Below are 25,517 nucleotides of genomic sequence, written 5' to 3' on the forward strand. Positions count from 1 at the left end.
GCAATTTTCAGTTACTGCATAAACGCTATGTTTTAATTCTTAAGCACATTTTTGAATTCCTGTTCTCAGGAGGGTAAAGACAAGAGGATATAGGGATGTCGGCTTCATTACCAAGCAAGTTTGAGATCTATTGTCTTACTGAAACTGTCTGGAAAAGACCCAGAAAACCTAGCCTCCAAGATGGGTTAGCTGGTTGGCCTTGTGCATAGACCTGACTACCAGTTTCTGGATCCCACAAGGTGGCAGGAGAGAACCAACTCTAGACAGCTCTTCTCTAATCTCCAGGCACATGGAGAGTGGGACAGAGAGGGAAAGGGGAAGGGACGGAAAGAAGAAGAGAGGAAGAGGTAGAGAAGTAAACTTTAAAAAAACCATAAATGTTAAAGATGAGTAAATAAATAAATAAATACAAGTGCAATGAAATCTAGTTCTTGGTGACTAAAATGATCTTTAGTTTACAGACTGAGCCAAAGGTTATCCTGGAATACATGATAGTCTGTTTTGGAAAAAAAAAAAGATCAATCCAAATTCCTTATCAAAAATGTCAAAGCAAAATAAATGTAGTTCGCTTATGAAAGAAAAATCTTTAAAAAACATTCTAGCAGCAGGTGTACTCTCTCAAGATTATTAAAGTTCTTTTTAGAGAAGAAGAGAATGAAAGCAAATTGAAATATGGAGTTTGTAATAGTAAAAATAATACTGGAAATAGTACATCTGTGGGTGAAAAAATGAAAGATCTTTTCCATTTAAAAATCATATTAAGAAAGCACTCTTTAATTTTTTAATGAAAATTTATTAAAAGCTTTAAAATGTAATAAAACGACTTTGTTTAGCACCAAAATAAAGACTAGTGGAAGGAGAAATTAAAAGATATGGTTGGAAGATTCTTTTCTGTCAAGTAGTATCATATGACTTAATATGGCAAAAAGTTCAACAGGTTGACCACTGTCTCCTAAAAGTTAACTAAAATAAGGGGACAAAGATTTATGACCTAATAAATTATAATCACGAAAACATTTAATGAATATAAAAAAGTAATAAAAAAACAAGAATGGGTTGGATAAATAAATAAATGGGAAACAATTAAGCATATTATACACTCATACTCAACCATATTGATGTTTATGTCAATTAAAAACTGTCAAAATAGGCCATCTACAAGGCATAGCCTGTCAATAAGTAAGTTTAAATACAAAGAAACAGACAAATGAAAAGGAATGAAAAAATATACCATGAAAAGAAAGCTATATAATATTATTACAGATAAAGATGACCATTTTTTTAAGAAAGGGATCAATTATTTAAAATAATATAAAATGCTTAAACAATTTGTATCAAATAATAGCACTCTAAAATTTGAAAGAGAAACATAAAATAAACAGTGACAGTGTTGTATTCTAAGAGCTTAATACCTTTTCCTGGCATTGGTTACAAATTTTGAGTCAAAAAGCAATTACTGTTTAAAAACATAAATGTCACTCGATCAGCTTAACTTAGTTGATTAGAATACTCCATGAAACAGTAATAAAATACATGTAATTCTAAGGTGCTCATAGCAATTTGATCAGCATGGACAGTATTTGAGGATATCAGACTGTCAAAAACCAATAAAATAAAATAAAACAAAAAAACTCATAGAAAGGATGTTCTCTGGTCATAATACAGTGAAACTGAAAATCAGTAATTGAAATATTTGGGAGATCTCTATATTTTGGGAAACAACATTGCACACACTACCAAGAAAAAGAAGGAAGTAACATTTACAGGCAGAAATATGTGAAACAGAAAGGAAGGTATTTAAGAAATCAGCATGCTATCTTTGAGAAAAGGCTATACTATATATAAATGTATATTGGGTTGTAGCCAGAAATCCAATGAATTAAACATAAAGCTAAAACCTCTTAAAATGATTCCAAATAAACTGGAAAAATCCTAGGCATGGTTGCCCACACCTATAGCCTGAGTACCTGAGGGGTAGATTCAAGAAGATCTGGAATTCAGTGTCCCCCTTCAGCTATATGTGATTTTGAAGCCAGCCTGAACTGTCTCAACAAACAAACAAACCAACCAACAAACCAAAACTAACCTACCAAACAAACAAAAACCCCAAAATCTAAAGAAACAAGTAAAAAAGTCTTAAATTATCTGCCTTGTATAAAGGGTCCACTTTACATTATAGTGGCAGATTAGAAGTAAAATGACAGAAAATGTTATGTTGAGACACAGACACATAAAAAAGCCTGAAGTATATGGATTAATATGAAGCATAGTTGAATGAGATCCAAGGAAAAACACAAGGAATAGATGGCCTGTAGAAGATGACTATTGAATGAAGGTTCACTATACCAAAATATGTGACAACGCTCAAATGTCCATGTACTAAAAAACAGATTTTTTTAAAATACATAGAGCCAAACCTGATATAAATAAAAATAGAAAAACATTCATAACTATACCTGAAGACTTCATTCTTTCAATAACAGATTTAAAAGGTAGGCAGAAAAATCAGAAAACATATAGAAAGCTCAAACAATAATATGAGCCAATGTAATTCAATTGACATTTACAGAAACATTCATGCAATGATAGAATACGTAGGCCTTTAACTGTATGTGGAACATTTAGCAAGAAAGAGTACATAAAAAAATAAAACTCCCCAAAGAATTTTAGAAATGAACAAAACCAAGCAGACTTGGAAGGAAATCAGAATTTAGAGAAATGACTATATATGGGTAAGTTTCCCCCTATTTATGTAACTCAAAGAATATTCTCTGCTTTCTCAAGTAGAAATCAGTAGCAAAAAATATAATAACTACATATTTTAACTAAACTATAAATAAAGGGACTTTGAAAGTACCTTAAACTGAAGGGTAACTTTAAATTGTTACCACAATTTGCAGAACATGAATGAAATACATAGAAATTGAAATGTATAATGGTAATTGCATATATTTGTGAAAAATCTCAAAACAATGGTGTAAGATCTTCCTTAATCTGTTTTAAGTATAAATTGAATCGAGACAAACCAGGCTAAAGGGAAGAGCAAACAGTAAATAGTTAGAGAAGAAATTAAACATAAATGTAAATGAAGACAGAAAAACTTTGACAAAAATCAATGAAGTGAAAAACTAGTTCTTTCAGATCAATATACGTGATAAACTTCTTGCCAAGCTCACAAAAAAGAATAAAGAAACACATTACCAATACCAAGAAAGAAAAGGATAAATCACTGCAGACTCTCTAGTCATTAGACAAGTAGAAAGGAAATTGAATAAATTCATGCTTTGGGTTAGATTAAATGAACCAATTCCCTGAAACACAGAGAGGATCAAAACTCACTCAGACTTCGATCATTTACATAATTTAAGAATATGATTTGCAGTTTAACACTTCACAATGATGGCAACCATGTTTTTTTTTATATGGTGTGTGTGTGTGTGTGTGTGTGTGTGTGTGTGTGTGTGTGTGTGTGTGTGTGTGAACATATGTGGAAGTTGAAGGTATTTTTCAAGAGTCAGTTCTCTGCATACACAGTATAGATCCTAGGGATCTAAGTCATCATTAGGCTTGGTGGCAAGTGCCTTTATCCTCTGAGTTATCTTGCTGACCCTTTAGAGTTTTCTTTGGTAATTTTAAACAAATATTTAAGATGAAATAGAGCAGTTCGATGTAATCTCTTTTAGAATATAAAGAGAAAATCTATTTTGTTGCTCATTAGCATAGTAGCCATGCTAAATGAAGCACAAGAGAACCAGAAGTATCCCCCAAAATACAGAGACTCAAAAGTGGTGATAGAATATTTATAAGTCAACTCAAGTGATATATAAAATCAAATTCATGTACCACTACTGATGTTTATGCTAGGAATGGAGGTAGTTTTATCATTTCAAAATGAAATAACATAATTTACCATGTCAAAATATTAGAGAGCAAAAAATACTGTCATCTCAATAGATATGCAAAAACATGGAAAATTAATCACCTACTGATGATGCTGACGGTGTTCCATTTAGTGAAAATACAAGACATTCTTATTAACCTAATAAGATTAATATTGATCAATCTACAAATGATATTGTGCTTAATGATGAAAGACTTAATATTTGCCTCTGAAATTAAGCACAAGGGTAAAATGTTCCACTTATTAAGTTAAAAAAAAATCATGCTGTAGTTCCTAGCCAGTGTAGTAAGGCAAAATAGAGAACTAAAAGATATAAATATTGGAAAAGAAGAAGTAAGCCTATCTGTGTGGATGGTGTAAGTTTAGAATATACCAAGCACAAAATAAAAGGCTTCTGCAAGTAGGGTGTGACCTGTATAAAGTTTTCCACTGCAAAGTCAACATAACGAAGCAACAGTGTATCAACAAAATAACAAAGAGCAAGTGGAAATGTAAAAATGAATAAAAGTAACAGTAACACCCTACTGGCAAATAAAAAAATATGTTTCTGTAATTTTAACATTACAAGTATTTGATCTATAAATTGAAAAACCAGAAGTCAACATGGAACTAAATACTCTGATGAATTAAGAAACATAATGATGCTAAGATAATGAATTTCATTAAGCTGATCTATAGATTCAGTATAATCACAAACACAATCACAGCAGGATTCCAAACTAATGTCAAAAATTGTCAGAAAAGATATTGGGTATAGAACAATTAAAAAAAACTAATATAAAAAGCACACTCAATAAAAAGGGAAATGTAAATGGACTTCCTCAAAATTAGAACCCCAATATATAAAAATATATTTGGAATACGTTTTTAAATGTTAACTAAAATATGATTAAAATATTTCCTCCTTACCTTTCCTGACAGCCTGTCCCAAATTCCCTTCCTTTATCTCCTCTCAGGCCACAGTCCCTCACTCCCTCTCAGATTCGTATTTTAAAACTTTTAATTTGAACACATATTTTTGATAAAATATATTTTGATTATGGTTTCTCATTACACAACTCCTCCAAGATCTTCTACACCGTCTCATCTCTCTTGTTTATATAAGCATCTTGTTCAAATATTTCCCTAATACTTTAGGTGTTTTTTAAATCAAAAGCAATTTTCAGTGTTCATTGTATGTACTGGATTATATGTGTTTTATCAGAAGTAATGTCTTAAGGGATCTCTTTCTATTTGCTATCACTTTTTAAATTAGCATTTTAAAACTTTAAAGTTTTAAACAAGAAACAGATGATAAGTGAGTGTAAGCGCAGGTTCAACATCATGAGCCACGAGAAAAATGCAAAGTGAGGGGTTGGGGATTTGGCTCAGTGGTAGAGCACTTGCCTAGCAAGCGCAAGGCCCTGGGTTCGGTCCCCAGCTCCGGAAAAAAAGAAAAAGAAAAAAAATACAAAGTAATGGAACCATAGTAATGTACAAATCACACATTTTCAACCAAATTTTGAACCACATTTTGAACCACATTTTCAGTAGTCTTGGCAGGAGGAAATGAAGTAATGTAACCTCTAATTGAATATTGCATTTGAAAGCCTATAACTCAGACACTTAAGCACATGACTCAGCAATACCACTCCTCGGTATTTATGCAAAAGAAGTGAACACTTATTTATATGCATAAAATTGCACATAAATTTTCTTAGCCACTTTCTATATAATTGCCAAGAACTTGGACGAACCCAGATGTTCATCAGGAAAGGAATAGTTTAAAGAAGGGATAGTCACATAATGAAATAAAACTCTGAAAGAACAGAGCAGACTATTGAAAACCCAAATTAGTCTGAAATACAAAATGCTAAATGAAAAGAACAAAGCTCAGAAGACCATGCTGTATGCTGTCATTTATTTGGAATTCTTAGTGGGTGATACAAACTGGGGTGACTGGTAGTATAAAGAAATATTTGGGAGAGCTTGAAATTTGACTGCCATGATAAATTTATGACTATATACATTTGCCTTACTAAAACCATACTTTCCTTTTTTTTCTAATTTTCCCAGTTTATTTCATTTACCAAAGATTACTGTATGTCTGTGTGCTAGGAATCTTATTTTTTCAATTTTATTTATTTTTACACTCCAGATTTTATTCCCCTCCCGGTTTCCCCGCAGGCTGTTCCACATCCCATACCTCCTCCTTGATCCCCCCCAATCTCTACAATGATGTTCCCACCCCACCCACCCCACCAGACCTTTAAACTTCCTGTGGCTTCCAGTCTCTTGAGAATTAGGTGCTTTGTCTCTGACTGAATCCATACCCAGGAATTGGTGATCCAGTGTCTGAGAGATCTTAGGGTCCAGGATAATTGAGATTAACCATACTTTCAAAAGAACAAGTTTTGCTGCATGAAATTTAAAACTGAATAACAGTAATGTGTAGAAAGGACAATGCTGATACAGATATATTTTTGAAGATATATTGATATGTGACTTTTATTAGACTTGAATCCATTTTATAAACAAAATACCAATGGCTGACCTAAAACTCAAAATTTTAAATACTAAAAATGTTATTATATCTGAATTAGTATTCATCTCAATTATAAAAGTTTCAAAGAGTGCATAGTTGTTATTGAATTTTCAAATAAGGTAAGCAGTGAGAACATTATTTAAACATTGGGCTTTAAGTGTGGAATTTAAATATGGCATCAAATATGTAAAAACAATATGATATCAGGATTTATCTGAAATATTTCCACCTGAATGTACAGTCTTGGGTATTATCCAAGGAATATCCAAGGAAGCAGTAATTTCTAGAAGATGCCTTAAGTACTCCTAAAGCAACAAGTTTTAAATATTCAGTCATTGCTCTGGTGGTTTGAATATGATATGCTGAGCATAATTTATCCTTTCTCATTAGCTCAGAGTCCTTATTAAAACACTGAATCTTGAAGCCAAAAAGAACATGAGAAATTTGATCCTTGAAATTAATAATTTAAGGGCTTATTGATATTAACAATACAAATTATATTGTGGAGAATTTGAGAAAAGTGAACTCAAAGTTTTGTCTTGTAGGAACTGAGATTAATTAGTAGGCAGATCAAATTGTGCAGCCCAGCATTTTACAGACCAGCAAGAATATGCTCAAGGAAATTAAGTGATTTGCTGAATAGTAAGCAGCTCAGCTTAAGTAGCACACAGACTGTCTTATTCTTATGGTCTTTTGTGTGCTGGGTGGATAAGGAGATGCCTAGAATATAAAACAAGAGAATCTTGAGGTAAGGCTAAATGTTCTGTGATTTCAATTAGTCACCCAGTTCAGAACTTCTTTCCATGCTATCCAATGGGCTGATTCCATGGAGCCAGTGGCACACCATTTTGTATTTTACATATATTATGTTAAAAGAGATCCTTCTAGTTATTGCTTTGTAAATGGTTAATAATTTTGGCTTTTTGTTAATTTAATATAGACAAACATAGCTATGATGGGTAGAAATAATGACATCTTATTCAGATGGGTTATCTAGCTAGAAACATAGCTACTTTCAGAAGAGTGTCTTTTTGCTGTTAGTGCTGAATTTAAGGGAAAGACTTAAAAAGTCCTTAGCATTTCTATATGTTTTTGGTGTTCAGTCACTTGCATTTGCATATTGGTTATCAGTGGAGAAGTTCAGCTGCTCTTTATATGGTAAGTGTAATGATTGTAGTCAGCCAATAGGAAAATAGTTTATCCTATATTTCAAGGAAGGTATGCTCACACTTGGGTATCGACTGCGTCCTGCAGTGTAGGATTTTATTGTAGATGCAGCTGTACAGGAAAGGATCAGGGTGATTTTTTTTCCTAATTACGCATTCATAATTTGAATTGGCTACCCTCAGAATCTATTCCACAGTACCTTGCTTCTAAATCAGATGAGGTATTTCAGGTATTTGACTTCCATCTTCTGGGTCTTCTCCTGATTGTGGTTGAACCATTTAGGGTAAACTCTGAGAGTTGGAACCCATCATAGTACAAATTGATTTAATGGATACTGCCCCTACCTACTGGTGCAATCATCCTTGAGTGTTTGGTCAAGTTGACATCCACATTACTGAACATCCTTCAGAACTCTCAGAAAGTTAATGGAGGTCTTTATTTCTGGATGTTCAGAAAAGAAACTCTACATTCATTTCTCCCGTGGCCTCTCTTACATTTAATTTTCTTTAATCAAATCTCTTAACAGATAGAGAAGGGTTTGTGTGAGCAAGGAACAAAGTTTAAAAAATAAAAAAAAACCCGAATAACATACGGTAGCGTATGGTTACATTTTGTGATTTATTAATTTTTATTGGATGGATTTATTATTGTAAGTATTGAGAGTAGGGGGAAATTATATTTCCATATTAATGATTTTGATTGTTTCAATATACTGTATACTAGGGAAAATGTTTCATTTGACTGGTGGCATTTTTGTTGTGGCAGTTTTCTAATTTTTAAGGCATGACTTCCTCAAGAAATTCTTTCCATGTGACAAATTTTTAACAGAAATCCAAAGTTTCCTTAATCAAATTAAAAATGTTACTTTAAAATATGCGCTATTATAATTCATCCTTTAAAAGTAGTGTTTGACCAGCCATTTTCTTGTGAGACATGCAAAATTCTTAGCCCTTTGTATTAAGAATCTCACCCATTGTCAGGAAAAGTAAACTTATGTTGTCTAATTTTGATGGTGTCAACATAATTTAAAAGGACATGGTTTTAGTAAGTTACACTCATTTTGAATTTCCATTTAGGAACTATAGTTATTAGTTAAAAGTTCAATTGAGCTGAGCGTGTTTGTGAACTCTTGTAAACCCAACATTTGGTAGAGGCAGGAAGGTAGAGTTGGAGGCCAGCCTGTACTACATGAGAACCCATCTCAAGAGCAAAATCAAAACAAAAATTAAAAAGAGAGATTTTAAATATATGATAAAATTTCTTTTATTGCAGAATGAGGGGAGAAAAAAAAAGTCCCTTTTGTTTCCAAGCACAGCTTCTGACTGTTAAGACATATGCCAGAGGCTTTTTCTTGACAAAGAACATGAAAGTGTCCCTGTTGATACTGATCATGACGCCACACCATCTCTCATTTTACTAGCCATAAATATTTATTCTCGTGGAAAACCATTTTCCCTATGTACTGACACACAAACCAGAGATAAGAGATTGATTCTTTCTTTTCTTTTTCGCTTTTCTATGTTTCTGTCTTCAAATTTTGTGCTTTTCCAAGCAAATTAAATGTTTGTATATATTTTTCAGGGGGAAGCTATCTCCCTTTAGAACACAAATTACTGCCCACTACTGAGGGTCAATTTATTTACATAAATTGTGCAGCTTAGAAACACTAAAATTGTATCAGAAACCAAAAGTGTTCGAAATCTACACCTATCAAGTTTTAATTCCAATTTTCAGAGTATCTTCTTTTATTTTTAGATGAATCTACGTTCTGTATTTACTGTAGAGCAACAAAGGATTTTACAGCGTTATTATGAAAATGGAATGACAAATCAAAGTAAAAATTGCTTTCAGCTCATATTACAGTGTGCACAGGAGACTAAGCTGGACTTCAGTGTAGTCAGGGTAAGTATTGAGGCCTTGCACTTGAATTTATAGCTTTTTATTACAAATGATATTTGCTTACTATAAGAAAAAACAATTCAGGGTATGAAGTACTAACTATCACAGCTTCATTTCCCTGATGTAAAAATACTATTTTGATAGAGAAACCCACCTATTTATTTTTATAAATATCTTAAAGACACTAAAACCCTCGCAGTGTGGAGATATCTCTTATATTAATCTTTAAACTAATAAATACCAGTAATATTAGTTATGGATTGTTGATCATATTCTTTATTAAAACTCAGTTAATCTGCACAAGACCTCCACCATGATTAGGAAAACAGATTTTCTGAAGCAATTATAATTACCTAGCTTTTTTGTTGTATTTAGAATTTTTCCTTAGACATTTAGGATTTAAAGTTTCCCTTTTCAGGAAAGTACATTTTGGTTTTACGGATATATTTTCTTTCTAAATAAAATGTATGGATTTAATGGTTAGTAAGTATGAGACAGGGAATCCCAAAGGAGGAAATTATTGCAACTGTTCTTATTCTGTGTAAAAGAAAAAATCAGATCTGTTCCACATTCCTGAATAGCAATGAGGTAATAGAGAAGAGGCAAGTGATAAATTTAATAGAACTAGTGACTGATTTTCTTGGATGCATTGGTTCTTTCATGCTTATTTAAACATTCTACAAATCCTTTTGGTGTGGAACCCCACTGATTCAAGATTAACAACTTACCTGTCCATGACATTCACTAGGCTAATTTTGGGAAAAGAGGGCTATATGTTTTTCAAGTTTATTTTGCTGTACAATTGTACCTTCAAAGACACTAGAGAAAAGATATTTAGATCGAGCCATTTCTAAATTATCTCTTAAGAACTTAAGAATTTATTCACTTTCAATTAGCAAATTATGCCATGAATTATGGGGGAAAGTATTCTTATTGTTTAAGATCAACTATCAGATTCACATTTCTTAACCACTGAGCCATCTCTCCAGCTTCCCAGATTCACACTTCTATAAAAACTACAAATATGTCCTTTTAGTAGCTCTAAATGCACCATTTACATTAAAAATAATAAAGTATTTCAAGTTGATGAGATTGCACTGTATACAAATAAGCGTTTTCCAAGTGATATATTCTTGGACTTTATCCCCTTTGTGTCATCATTAATTTGAAGTAAATCACCTTCCCAGACAGTTGAAATGTGGACCACCTTTTATATTTCAAATTTATTACTGAATTCTTCCCCTCATAACTAATATCATTGTATTTGAATATAGAAATTAAATATTTTTACTGCTCATGGAGTGAAAATCTAAAACAATGATAGTAACAGATCTCAATGCTTAGAATGTAGGATTGTGACTATAATATTATATAGATATAAGGACTTGTGTAAAGCAATCAGTTTTCTTCATTCATCATTGGTTTACAAAGTCATTATTTCAAATTATATCCCAACATAATATTCACTCTTCTTCCACTCAGACAAAGGCTCAGCAGAGCAGTTTATACATTTTTAAATCTACAATTTCCCCATCTTTTGCTCTTCGTGTCCTACTTCAGAAAGGTCTGTACTATTTTCAATATAAAGTTACTGATTTTTCTGAAAAATTTAAGTCTATTGTATTAGTACTTACTCTGTACGTAAAGTGACTTAAAAGGCTGAATAAAACATCCAAGTAAAAATAATCACTATGAAGTAAATGGACAAGAGAACACTGAGATGTAGATAAAGGTTAAGTAATTTAGAACACGAAACTATGAAAATGCTGTGACGAAATCCATTCTTTTGTGTGCTAATTCCTCAAATGTGAAGAAAAAATGTTCTGACATTAAATCCTGGTAATACTTATAAAATGCCGATAATCTTAATTATCTCTGTACTGAAAAAAGAAATTTAAAGGTAGTAAATGTATAAGAGAACTAAAAGAGAATTTTACGACCTCCAAATATTGGCAATTCAAACATTTTCCTTTCCTTTTTCCTATGTATAGTCTGCTTGCTAGATCATCACCTTTTGATTCTCATTATCCCAGCTTGTCTGACATGCTTTTCCTTTTCCTTTTGATGAACGAGGCTTTTACAAGGGGTGGACATTTATATCTGATAAGCATTGTTAAATTTTAGATCTTATATCTGAGCAGCTTTGGTAAGGTTTAATTTTTGTAGCCTTCAAACGAATTTCTCTATTGACAACATTTGAAGTACAAGTATTTCTGGTTCTTTTTTTTTTTTTCTCGGAGCTGGGGACCGAGCCCAGGGCCTTGCACTTCCTAGGCAAGCGCTCTACCACTGAGCTAAATCCCCAACCCAACAAGTATTTCTTAAATATATATTTTTGTGCTTTTCTTTGATAGGAAACTTGGAAAATAATTGTACTCTTAGTTTTTGTTGTTCAGTGATTTCTTATTAAGAGCTAATTAGCATATGTCAATTATACATAATGAATTTCATTACATTGTTTTGATGATTCCCCTTTCTGGGTTAAGAGTGTTGTAGTTTTTTTTTAACACTCTATGGCTTATTCAAGTGCACTGCTGAGGTGGGTGTGGTGGTGCACACAAAGAACTGCAGCACAGAGGAGGCAAAGGTAGAAGAGTCTTTACAAGTTCAAGATCAACCTGTCCATATAACACAACCCGATGTTAAAAAAGAAGCTGTATAAAAGTATTAATGTTGAGGATTTAAGAAAACAGATATCGCCATACAAAAGCATTAAAATGAATCCCAAAGGTTTATAAAATACGAAATCTGCAGAAAAATACCCTCCACAAAATAAACAAGTCTTTAAGGGTTTTTTCTTTTTTTGGATATTCTAAGTGTTTATAAACCAAACAGCTGTAAATTTGATTGTATTAGTAAGATGATTAATTAAAATGTTAATATACAGTAATATAGTCACATTTCTTCTTTTTCCTCCCTCCACATCCTCCCATATAGGTCTGCCCATTCTCATTCAAATTCATGGCTTCTTTTTGCATGCATATAATTATGTATATGGGCGCATATATATTCTGATCATAACCTGTTCATTTCAGATTATTTACTTCTATGTATGTTTCTTAGAATTCTAGCATTGATTAATCAATTTGTGTGTTCTTCCTTGGGGAAGACCACCTCCCTGCTTCCAGGTTTAACTGTTGCCTATAATTTTTATATATCATACTTTTAAATAAACATTGGGAAAGTCAGGTGTGCTTTGGAGGCACACCTGTAATCCTAGCACTTGGGAGAGAAGTACAGGTAGGACCCCGGAAATCAAGGTTGCCTTTGGGTATAGAATATGTTGAGGCCATCCTGGCCTGTATGACAGCCTGTCTCAAAAACAAGTGTACAGTGAGAGTTCTTCAGAACTAAAATATGAACCTTACTGCTTAGATGCAATTTTTCCTTCTGAGATTATAATGCTTCCAAAATTTAACCTAAGTATTTTATTTCAACTAACTGTGAAACATATTTACCTCTGTACTAATAATTAATTTTTAAACAGCACTTGAGCAGCAAGGCATGAAGGGATATACACCTATGACCTTACAGATGGAAGATGGAAACATGGTATTTAGAAATTTGTCCTCATCCTATGCCAAATAATAAATTCAAGGACAGTCTGGTTATATGACACCCTGCCATAAAAGAAATATAAATTACACATCTAAAATAATAAACAATAATAGTCCTATATCTCAGATGCATAAGAGCAATTAATATACTGATTCTTTTAATAATTGGGCTAGGAATATAGCTCAGTTGATAGACTACTTGCCTAGTATGTAAGAAGCTGGGTTTTGTCTTCAGTACCACATGTTGGGTGATGTGGTAAATCCTCAAAAAGGGCAAAGGCAGGCGGAATCACAACTTTATTATTATCCTTATTACCTAGGCTAGCCATGCAGAGGTCTGTATAAAGGAGTTACAAATTTGTAAATCAACAGAAAAAAACTTTCCAAGATTTAAAAACACAATTGCCTTGAACATGGAGCCAACATGACAAGTGAGATATACGTCTCTCCTCATGGTATTTTCTTCACTAGCCATATACTAGCCTTATAGTAGCTTTAGCCATATAGTGATGTATTAAAAATAAATCTAAACTTTGTTTGCTTTCAACTATTCGTCCAGCTGCCTACTGTATACCCCTTGAATCTTATATCCATTAATGTTCTAAAACTGTAAGAAGGATAATTAAAGAGTCTACTTAGAAACATAACACTTCACAGGGCTGCTATAAAAATCATTTGGGAAACCAGCTGAAAACTTTGACTTGGAAATCTTATTTACATTGGTCAATGGTTTGGCCTTTGAAATGGGCTAATGGTGCTTTTTCTTTATCCTACTAATATGGTTTCACATTTTTAACCAACAAAGTAATTAATAAGCAGAGCTTCTTGCATAAAACCTTATGAACCGGGTTGGGGATTTAGCTCAGTGGTAGAGCGCTTGCCCAGCAAATGCAAGGCCCTGGGTTCGGTCCTCAGCTCCGGAAAAAAAAAAACCTTATGAACCATAAAATTTAGATTCCTTTTTGTTTTGTATTTTTAAATAAAGTTTGTAATCCAATGGACATACGGAACAAAACTGCACTAAGAAAAACAGTTTCATAAATTAGTAAGTGTTAGGAAGTCAGTGAAAGGTCCGGTTACAGGAAGAGGGACTAGAGTGGCCAGGTCTTTTGTACAGGTGCTATGTCACACTTCCATGTTGCAGGAGCAGGACCCATACAGTAATGAGCTGCACTTATACAAATGAGTGACAGTACAAAGTCTGAGTATGAAAACAAGATTTTCTTTGAAAACACATTTTTGGCACAGATTTTAAAAATTGTATGTCACAGAAATTTGATTTAAGTCAGTATTATATATATATATAATATATGTATAGTGTATATTTGTATGTATACACATCCCAACTTCTGCACATCCGACTAAGAAAGAAATTCCTTCTGTTCACTTTTACTCATTCTTAAAGCACTGTTAGAATTTCACAATGGGAGTTATTGAATAGCTAGCTACAAGTATCACTCCTAACAGTTCATCTCTCATATATGAAGAAGCAAGACATGATCACTGTTTTGCACAGCCAAGAATACTAGCCAATGTGATCTTAGACTAGTTTGGTCATCTTTTTCCTTCTCCATTATCTTCTGTGTCTCCTTTCCTCTCCCCAAAGACCATCTTTTCCTCTTGAACATAGTTACCATCATCTTTATCCTCATTTCCTTTTCTCTTTAATATAAGAATCTTTATTTCTTCTAAATCTGAGCCCATTTCATCGTTGTCCTTTTATTCTTCCTCCTTCGTCTTAATCATTAGAATTCTCCTTTTCTAGTCTGATCATTTTTAATCCTCTTGATAAAAGTCCCTCTAAGTGTGTGGTCTGCTGTAGCAGTTCAAAAATAACTTTATAATCTCCAGGTTCCACAAGTCAAGGGAGAGCTACTATACTGTGGTCCTGAATTATGTTACTACTCAAATTGAGGCAGGATAGTTCTAGACTCTTCTCTTCAAGGACTTCCAAACTTCCAGAAATCATGTTGCTACTAAGTTCTAATTTTCCAAGTATAACCTGGAAATTTGTTATTGTAGCTATTTAAAAATCATTTGCTACTTCAGTTTTCCCATTGACACAAAGGAATTATCAAGTCTATTCTACCTCTTCTAGACTTCCTTCTTGAGCCACTGTTCCGTTTCTGCCAGTCTGCTAGTATTCTCTTCTGTCCCACTTAGTTTTCTGCCATTCACACTACCAAGGGTCCTAAATCATTTTAATGGATTGGAAATGAATAAAAAGAAATGCAAATATAAATGCCAGTAAATGGGTTTGTGGGAAAAAGAAAAAAAACTATTAACTGGAGTCCAGGGAGTGGGAACTCTTTAACAACTACCTCTATTTTCTTGTCCACACACACATATACACACCTTTAGTGGTTGCTCAGAGACTGAGTCTGCGTCCTCCCACCACCTCCTTTTCAATAAGCATTGAATAGTGTGTTATTATCCGGGAGCCCCATCATCAGGCTATCCATTACTACTGGTTCCACTTCTAATTTTTTAATTTGTGGGATAGTATAATACTGTATTTATTCAAAATGTATGTAAAATTAGAGAACGTGGGCTACAAGTTAGTAATCACTGTGTTAATGAGCAATACCGATTGATCTTGTGACATCTGTGTTGACAGTGTTCCAGACAAATAAGGTTTCTGGGTTACTGGGTATCTGAATTTCAGATACACATGGTATTTTATTGTATTTTACTTTGATGTGCATATAATATATCAAACTAACATGCTATTATTTATAATATACAGCTATATATGTAAACAATAAAATTATAAACAGTAAGACATATGGTTCAGAGATGTCCTCTAGGTATGATAAATAGTTCCTGGATTCAAATTTTACCAGTTCACTGTGCTTTTCCTTAACATTTTTTTAAGTTTGGTGATATATATTTTGTAATGTAAGACTACATCATTCTTATGCAGTTTTAAATTGAAAATATGAAAACATATTTTAGATATTCATGTTTATGAAATTCACCTTTTGGGAAATTATGTTTATACAAAAAATATTTCAGACACTGCTTGTAGATCCTGCTTGTCCTGTTGAAGAAAGTTAGTATGAGTTTATAATTCCCACTATGCCATATGAAGCAAAGGGGAACATTATAGTTTCTGGAACCCTTTCTTTATTGAAAATATCATGAAAGTAAGATTGATGATGGATAACTAGTTCAGGAAGTTCTAGTCACTTTATGTGAAGTAATTGAAGAAGAATACATTTGAGATCAAGAAGAATTCACCTGGAATCATTGCTACTTGCTGACAAGATATTTTTCCCAAAGCTATTATTTTTGGACCTCAGTTTCTTCACTTACATAATTTAAAAAGTAGCACCTAGTAAAGTAGCTATAATATATACAGAATAGTCATTGCAGAATCTAGTGCAGACAGTATTACGGCAACATTAATGTTGCGTCTATACATTGTATAAACACTAAACATTAGGTAATTTATAAGGTTTTCTAAAGCACATCATTAAAAATTTGCAAATCTAAACCTTACATCACTTGTGTGTGAGACTAGTTTATTTAAGAATTTCATTTACTCATTTATTTTGTTTAATTCTTAAGAGATTAGAATGTTTTAGTAGTTTATCATGTGATATACACTTTTGAATATAAAGTTGCATAATCACATTTGGACTGCAATGTTTTTATTGTGTATTTTAAGAAGAACCATGATTCAGGGAAATTACACTAAGGTAATTATTATAAATTACTTATATAGAAGAATGTATTTTATAATTAAGTCCTAAATGCCAACCTATTATATTATTTTTATCCATAACTTTCTTATGTTTATAAAGGTAATACATATTCATTGTGTGAAACTTTTTAAGTAGAGAAAAGTGCAAAAGAGGTAAATGACTACCATAAATTAACAACAAAGCAAAACAAAGGCATTGTATAATCAAGTTACTGTCTTTATAGAAAATTGCTCTTACAAATCAGTTTTAAAAAGGTAAATATCCATATATATAAAATGCATGATATGGGCTATCAAAATAATATAGTAACCACAAAAGTCCAATCAAGATATTTATCTTTTATCAGTTCTCAGATTAGTAAAAACTACAGGAGATTCAAACTGGAGGTTTGAGATAAATAAAAGTTTGGAATGTTGGAAGGCACTTAGAAAATACAGATTTTTGGCTATTTCTCTTCTAGTATTGCATGACAAGGACTACCAACATGAAAATGTATGCAAAATAAGGTATATATCAATAATGAACACTTTAGAAAATAATATAAATAGTAGTATGAAATAAACTATGTTAATATATATATATGTATATGTGTATATATATATATATATATATATATATATACAATAGAAGTCATTAAGCCTGAGAATTATGTGTGCATGTTTGATCAATAATCCAGTGAGCATTTTCTACTGAATTAAAGAGCTACCCTTTAGTGTACATTTATTTTTTGATATTGTAAGTGTGTAGTAAATATAAGTTACAAACCTTATCTACATCTGTGCCTACATGTCAATAGTTCTTAGCCTATAGTAACTGTGTATACTAATGGATTTCAGCATGGCCTTTTTATCTGTCTGTGTTTTAGCCTCACCTCTTGTTACTCTCCCCTGTTCACCTCCCATTCCTGATCCCCTTGCTCTTTCCACTTCTATCTTCATCTCCTTTTCCCATTTCTTTCTGTGTGTCCCTCTAACTCTCTCTCTCTCTCTCTCTCTCTCTCTCTCTCTCTCTCTCTCTCTCTCTCTCTCTCATGTTTTTTGATGACTATAAGTTTCATTGGGGCTGTTTTCAGGGTGCTAGGTAAAGAATCACTTACAGGAGCATGGGCCCATTACTAGAAACTATATCACTAAAGAAAAAAATGTATTTTCCTTATCCTAGAAGCTATTAATTGCCTGTAGATCCGCAGGTATGGTGGGAAGCTGGGAAGTCCTCCCCATTGCTGTTACTATCTGCTTATAGGTTGGGGAATAAGGGGTGTGCTTAAGTCGGTTAAGTGGATATCCAACCACTTTGATCAGATATGAGTCCTGTCATACAGGAAGGACTCCACTACTGGAAGTCAAAGTCCTGTGGCTGGGGAAGCTACTGCTGTTATTTTGCAAAATGGATACTATGTCTTCATCAAATTGCTGTCTAAATGACAATGTTTATACTCAGATTAGTGCTCCCATCATTTTTGGTTAGAGAAGCTCCTGTTTGCTGTGGGTAGGGGTAAATGTAGAGACTTAGAACTGGTCAGACTATAATTGTATTTTAAGACATATTCCTAGACTATTATATAATGGGTCAAACGATAAAAACAATTTCAGATTTCTTAAACCTTTTTGCAATTCTCAGTTCATAGTAATTGGACGGATCTTACGGCAGAGAGTAGTAATGTGCTCTTACTAATGCTCTCAGGCTGCTAGTCTTTAATCATGTTTGGGCTTATACTTTGCTTACTTTGTCTTTTATTGGATCTTCTCCTTTTGCCTGTGCGTAGGCTTTGTTTCTACGATAAGAATACAATTTATCATTTAGAAGTGGTTTTCTCTATGCTTGTTGTTACCTTTTTTCATATTGCCTTTTTTTTTTCTTTCAGACGTGGGTTGGCAATAAGCGAAGAAAAATGAGTAGTAAAAGCTGTGAGTCAGGAGCAGCAGGAACTGTGTCTGGTACCTCATTGGCGGCTCCGGACATTACAGTCAGAAATGTGGTTAATATTGCCCGCCCTTCCAGCCAGCAATCTTCTTGGACTTCTGCCAATAATGATGTCATTGTAACTGGTATATACAGTCCGGCAGGCTCATCAAGTAAGCAAGGCACTACAAAGCATACAAATACACAAATTACAGAAGCACAGAAAATTCCTATTCAGAAGGCAGCCAGTAAAAATGACACTGAATTTCAATTGCACATTCCTGTTCAAAGACAAGTAGCACACTGTAAAAATGCTTCTGTGCTCCTAGGGGAAAAGACAATTATTTTGTCAAGACAGACAAGTGTACTAAATGCTGGAAACTCAGTGTACAATCACACAAAGAAAAGCTACGCAAGTTCTCCGGTGCAAGCTTCTGAAATGACAGTACCTCAAAAGCCATCTGTGTGCCAGAGACCTTGCAAAATTGAACCAGTTGGGATTCAAAGGTCATATAAACCTGAACATGCAGGTCTGGCATCACATAACTTATGTGGGCAAAAGCCAACCAGTAGAGACCCTTGCTGTAGAACACAAAACTTGGAAATTCGTGAAGTGTTTTCATTGGCAGTCAGTGATTACCCTCAGAGAATTCTGGGAGGAAATACCACACAGAAGCCAGGCTCAGCAGAAGGAACTTGTTTGTCCATTGCAATGGAGACTGGAGATGCAGAGGATGAATATGCCAGAGAGGAAGAGCTAGCATCAATGGGAGCACAGATAACAAGCTACTCAAGGTTTTATGAAAGTGGCAATTCCCTTCGAGCTGAGAACCAAAGTACAACTTTGCCTGGACCAGGAAGAAACCTGTCAAATTCACAAATGGTGAATATTAGAGATTTGTCAGACAATGTACTGTATCAAACTAGAGACTACCATTTGACACCACGGACCTCATTGCATACAGCATCAAGTACTATGTACAGCAATACTAATCCATCACGGAGTAATTTTTCTCCACCTTTTGTATCAACAAACCAACTGAGGTTATCACAAAACCAAAACAATTACCAGGTAAGGTATAAATTTATTTTATAAAAATTTTTATAGGTGTGCTTGTATTAAAAATGATAGTTGTGTACAGTTATATTACAGCCTAGGTCACAACTTATATTTTGAAGTAATTTGAGGCTTTTATTTGAAAATGTTGGATTGTGGCCAACACCTTGAAGAATGGTGTGCTTTATCAAGTTTTAAAATGACAAGGACTTTTAAAAAATAAAAGGAATACAGACATTTAATAAAATCTGTCTGACATAAAAATTATTCAAGATATCGTACTTTATAGGAAGCATAGAAGTTTCCACATCTAAAATAAGATTATATTGGTTATGTACCCAATTGCCTTCCTTGGATACATGGGTAGGCAAATGAATCAGTACTCTAGATATTAATGGCTGGGAACGTAGAGCTTTCATGGTTTAGCCAACTCCTTTAGTAGACACCTGATTAACATGCTAAATTGTGCTTTAATCAAATAATCTTTTTGCATAGTGCTTATTGGGAAAAGATATACATAGAGTAAGACTTTTAAGAAACATTAGACTCGGAACCAAACAGTATGTATTTCTTTACTGTTTTACATATTCAATTGTTTGTGTATGTTTCAAATAATCTCGTTTTTAAAAGATTTATTGCACATCTATATATTTATATCTATCTATCATCTATCTATATCTATAACTATATCTATATCTATATCTATCTGTCTATACCTATATCTATCTATCTATCTATCTATCTATCTATCTATATATATATATATATATATATAGAGAGAGAGAGAGAGAGAAAGAGAGAGAGGAAGGGGGAAGGAGAGGGGGGAGGGAGGGAGAGCTGAGCGAGAGAGCGCGCACTGTTGCTGTCTTCAGATACACCAGAAGAGGGCATCAGATCCCATTACAGAAGGTTGTGAGCCACCATGTGGTTATTGGCAATTGAACTCAGGACCTCTGGAAGAGCAGTTAGTGCTCTTAAACCTGAGCCATCTCTCCAGCCTCCTCAAATAATCTCTCTAACTGCGAACTATAAGTCTACCTCTGAACCTTCCTTAGGGTCTTCTCCTTAAAAGGAAGAAGCCAACAACAAAAACAAATATGGATTTTGAGAATTTGAATAATAGGATGTAGATATTTGCTATGTTTCCCTGCTACTGGCTAGACATCCATACCTGTTGGACCACAACACTGAAGGAAAGATGCTTCCGGGGTGTTCAGAGTTTAACCATCGTTTCTTCCCAGTTCTTTGTACACTTTCATGATTCAAAATGGAAAGCAATGTCTAACTGCAGTGGTATATATCAGTAGTCACTAAAAGCTCCTAGTCATCCTAATTTACATAACAAATTCTAGGCCAGCCTGGGCTACATAGTGAGTCCCTGTCTCAAAACAAAAATAATAAAGACAGTAAGGATAGAGGAAAGAAAATTTAAAAACAATGATGTAGTACTCAAAGTACCCTTTCTAACAGCTGTAGTTACTTCTTATTAATATCTGAGAATCTTATTATCTGATTAGTAGTAACTTCTTATTGAAAGTCAATTTCTCTATTTATTCTTTACCCCCCTCCCCAAAAAAATAAAGGCATGCAGGTTCCATTGGAATATTTTGTTAGATTTCCTTTTTATTTATTCTCTGACTAGACGCTAGTGTCCTGTTTCTTCGCATATACTAAGGCTTTTTCTTTTTCATTGATAATTTGGGAAGAGAAAAAAAAATTACCAAGTTTAGTAATTTGGCTTCCTGCAGACATTCACTGGTCAGCTGAGCATGCATTTTCAGGTCTTTTAGTCCTTTCCTGGGTTTTCACTGCACCCTTATGTATATTTACCAGTCCCTCTGTTTTAAAGGCTGGGTTAAAATATTTTAACTTGTCTGAGTCTCGTTCTTGTCTATTTTTTCTTTTAAAAAGTATTCAATCTTTTTTTAGTTCAGATTTTATTCCCCTCCCAGTCCACCCTTTGACTGTTCCTCATCCCATACTCCCCCCTCCCCACCAGACCTCTAAACTCCCTGGGGCCTCCAGTCTCTTGAGGGTTAGGTTCATCCTCTCTGACTGAACCCAGACCCAGCAGTCCTCTGCTGTATGTGTGTTGGGGGCCTCATATCACCCACTTGGTGTATGCTGCCTGGTTGGTGGTTCAGTGTCTCAGAGATCTCAAGGATCCAGGTTAGTTGAGACTGCTGGTCTTCCTATAGGGGTCGCCCTCCTCCGCAACTTCTTCCAAGTTTTCCCTAATTCAACCACAGGGATCAGCAGCTTCTGTTCATTGGTTGGGTTTAACTCTTTCAGCTGCTTGTTGGGCCTCTCAGAGGACAGCCATGCTAGACTCCTGACTGTAAGCACAGCATCACTAATAGTGTCAGGTCTTGGAGTCTCCCCTTGAGCTGGATCTCAATTTGGGCTTGTCACTGGACCTCCTTTACCTCAACCTCTTCTCCATTTTTGTCTCTGCAGTTCTTTCAGACAGGAACAATTATGGGTCAGAGATTTTGACTGTGGGATAGCAACTCCATTCCTCACTTGATGCCCTGTCTTTCTGCTGGAGGTGGGCTCTAAAAGTTTCCACGCCTGACTTTAGGACATTTCATCTAGGACATCCCCCACCCCCCATTGAGTCCTGAGAGTCTCTCACCTTCCAGGTCTCTGGTGCTTTCTAGAGGGTCCCCCCACCTCCTACCGTTTGAGGTTGCCGGTGTCCATTCTTTCTGAAGAGACAGTAGTTATGCGTTCTTTCCTCAGTCACTAGTGTCTTTCTCCTCATCTGCACTTCAGCACCCTCCTTCAGAGTTTTACATCCTTCCAACCTGAGTGCTCACGTGTCCTAGTTTTGTAAATCCGAACTTCCAATTCATAGACAAAGAGACCTTCAGATATCTGCAGACACATTCCAGTAATGAAAAATTCCATCAAATTAAGTTTGTGTCTTGTTCACAGAAGAGACTAGGGATTGGGCCAAAACTGCTTTCATGTCATGTCACACTAAAAAACAGTTCTAGAAATGGTCAATAAAAATACCATACATTTTACACCACTTTCACCGTGGCATTCTCTTAGTTGCTGTAGGTTCTGAAAGGTTTTCAGAGCTGCCACAATGCTGGTTTAGTCCTTCACTACTTGTTTTTCATGTTGTTTTGACATAGGGACCCAATATAATGCTGTCTTGGAACTGCCTATATAAGCTTGCCTCAGTTTTGTAATCCTCCTGCCTCAAATTCAAAGTTCTAGTTATGTGCTCTGACCTCCAACCCGTCAGTTGTTTATTTAATATTGTCTTAGAAGAACAAATTTCTGGAGCTTCCTAGCTCTAATTTTGTTATCTTCCATCTGCCATTTATTTTCAAATTATAGTTACTACAGTAGAGCACATAAGTTTAGTGCAACAAGCGGCCATGGTGCTTAAAACAAAACATAGTAAAACAACAACCCCATATTTTGCTTCACTGAAGAGTTGTATGCAAAGTAGAGATATGGTAAAAACACTAGTACAGTCCTCCAAAAGATGGTAGTTTACTAACAAAAGAATGAATGTTCCATTGCTTCCTGGAGCTCTGATGTGTGGCCATGTTATAAAATTACTGCATTTCATTTATAAAATGGTATTGTAAACTCAGTGCTATCATTTGACAGGTATAGTTTCTGAAATTAGTAATGAGCATTTATAGTTTCTCGAATGTCTTTTTACATGAGCCAAATTAGACAATAAAGTATTCTGGAGGTTTTAGTTTCAAATTTTTAATTGTATACTGCCACATGCCTTTGAATCAGAAAAAAAAAACGTTCCCAATAAAGTTTATATTATTTTACTTATAATGTTGCAATATTTTACAGCCAGTATTTCAAGAATTGGGAATATAATGAGTTTTTTATGTTATATCTGAGGACCTTTTCTGATTTCATTTATCCATCATAGAATTCCAAGTTTCTTGTTATTTGTTTTCATAAAATTTAACCACTAAAATTATGTAGGAATAAACCCAACATAGCATCTTGGTTGTGAATTGCAAGAATTTTGGTAGGCTCATAAATGTTCCTAAGCATCATTCTATTATCACTTAATGGAGAAAGGATTTCTATACTTAAAGCATGTTGTTGCTTATTTAAAAATGATAATATTAAATAATTTGTAAAGCCAATCTACCTCTCAGAGCCCTGATAGAGACTGGATAGGGGGAAGAGCAGAAAAAAATTGATAATGTGCATTGCAATATTGTTTCTTTGTTTCCAAGCAACTCACACTCAAAATGACAAATACCTAATGTTCTTTCTCATTAGTGTTTCCTAGCCTCTAACTGTTAAATATGTGTATAGAGGCGGGCACAAGTGTTGGATGAACTAGGAAGTTACAAAGGACCTCATGAGTCTGGAAAAAGTGGGTCTTTAAGGAAGGGAGCGAGGAGATAATAGAATAAAATGAAGGGCAGAATACTGGAGTGAAAGCCTATACTAGGACAAGGGGAAAGGGGATGAGGAAGGAGTGAGCAGGATAGCAATCAAGAAAAATGAAATATGTCTAAAATGCCTCATGGAACCTGTTAATCTTTTACTTTGTGAGGTGATTAGAAACATATGTAAAATATTTTTAAAAGTAAAACCTTTTCAAGCAGAAGAAATTTCCTCTCCCGTCCCCATGTTCTTACTCTATAAACGACTCTTTTGCATATTGCCATGCTTAGCTCTTTGTAGAGTTTCAGAAAGTCATAGCAAGTGAACAGTGAAGGCTATAATTAATTCAATTTATTTAGAATGTATTTATTGACTTCCTATCACATGCCCAGCAATAGTCTCATGTTATAGACCTCATAACCTAAAAATAAATAAATAAGTAAAAACCAGGGAACTCTGGCATTTAAGCATTATGATTGGCAGGCATTGGTGCTCATCTAATACCAGAACAATTGAGGGAAAGCTAAAACATTGATTTATGAATTTCTCATGTTGACTGTTATTGCCTAATTGTTTCAGTTAATCAAATCAGATTTAATGAAAAGCTAATTAATAAAAATTCAATTTTCCTAACTCAGGTAAAATAAAACATATTTCAGTTTGTAGCTTCAGTGGTTTGAAATTTTAAAAAGAGGATATCTATCATGTGTATTGAATTCTTTATAGATGTCATAGTTAGCTACCTATTGCTGTGATAAAGATCATGACACAGAGCACCTTGGGGAGGAGAGATGTTATTTGGCTTACACTTCTGTATCATAGTCTATCACTAAGGAAAGTCAGGACAGGAGCTCCAGCCATAACCTAGATGCAGAAACTGAAGCATTGATCATGAAGGATACTGCTTACTGGCTTGCTTCTCTTGGCTTGTTCAGTTTGCTTTCTTAATGCCCTAGAACTATCTGCTCCATTGTTGGCATTACCCACAATGGGTTACACTCTCCTACACCAAAAATTAGTCAAGAAAATGTCCTACCCGCTTGCCTACACACAAACCGTATGGAGGCATTTTCTCATTTGAGGTTCTCTTTTCTCAGATGAGTCTAGCTTCTGTCAAGTTGACAAAATTAATACAATTGACCTTTGTCAACTTGACACAAAAAACACATCACTATTAAACCATGAGATTTTCTTTCTTGTTTGTCTCCCAAATGTCATGTTACTATTAATATTACAATATAAAACATAGACTAACTTTTAAAGTTCCATAGTTTTGAAAAACTTCAACAATTTAAAAGCCAAATTCTCTTTAAAAACTCAGTCACTTCAAAATTTTAAAGTTGCAGAAATATTCAAGGTCTCATAACGATAGATTCCCATAAAATAAGAAAACAGTGTAAATGCTTTATTGCTCCAA

The 25,517-nt window shown here is 34.1% G+C and overlaps 1 protein-coding gene across 1 annotated transcript in view; it reads left to right on the top strand.

The window, feature by feature from the left end:
- Hdx (highly divergent homeobox) overlaps positions 1 to 25,517 on the top strand; it is a 51,441-nt gene that overhangs the window by 15,776 nt on the left and 10,148 nt on the right. Inside the window, exons 2-3 of the mRNA XM_032889414.1 lie at positions 9,348 to 9,494; positions 18,620 to 19,729. Of these exons, the coding sequence (XP_032745305.1) occupies positions 9,348 to 9,494; positions 18,620 to 19,729 (1,257 nt within the window). The remainder of the gene's footprint in view (positions 1 to 9,347; positions 9,495 to 18,619; positions 19,730 to 25,517) is intronic.

The sequence above is a fragment of the Rattus rattus genome, chromosome X (genome assembly GCF_011064425.1).
Source record: "Rattus rattus isolate New Zealand chromosome X, Rrattus_CSIRO_v1, whole genome shotgun sequence".
Taxonomy (NCBI): Eukaryota; Metazoa; Chordata; class Mammalia; order Rodentia; family Muridae; genus Rattus; species Rattus rattus.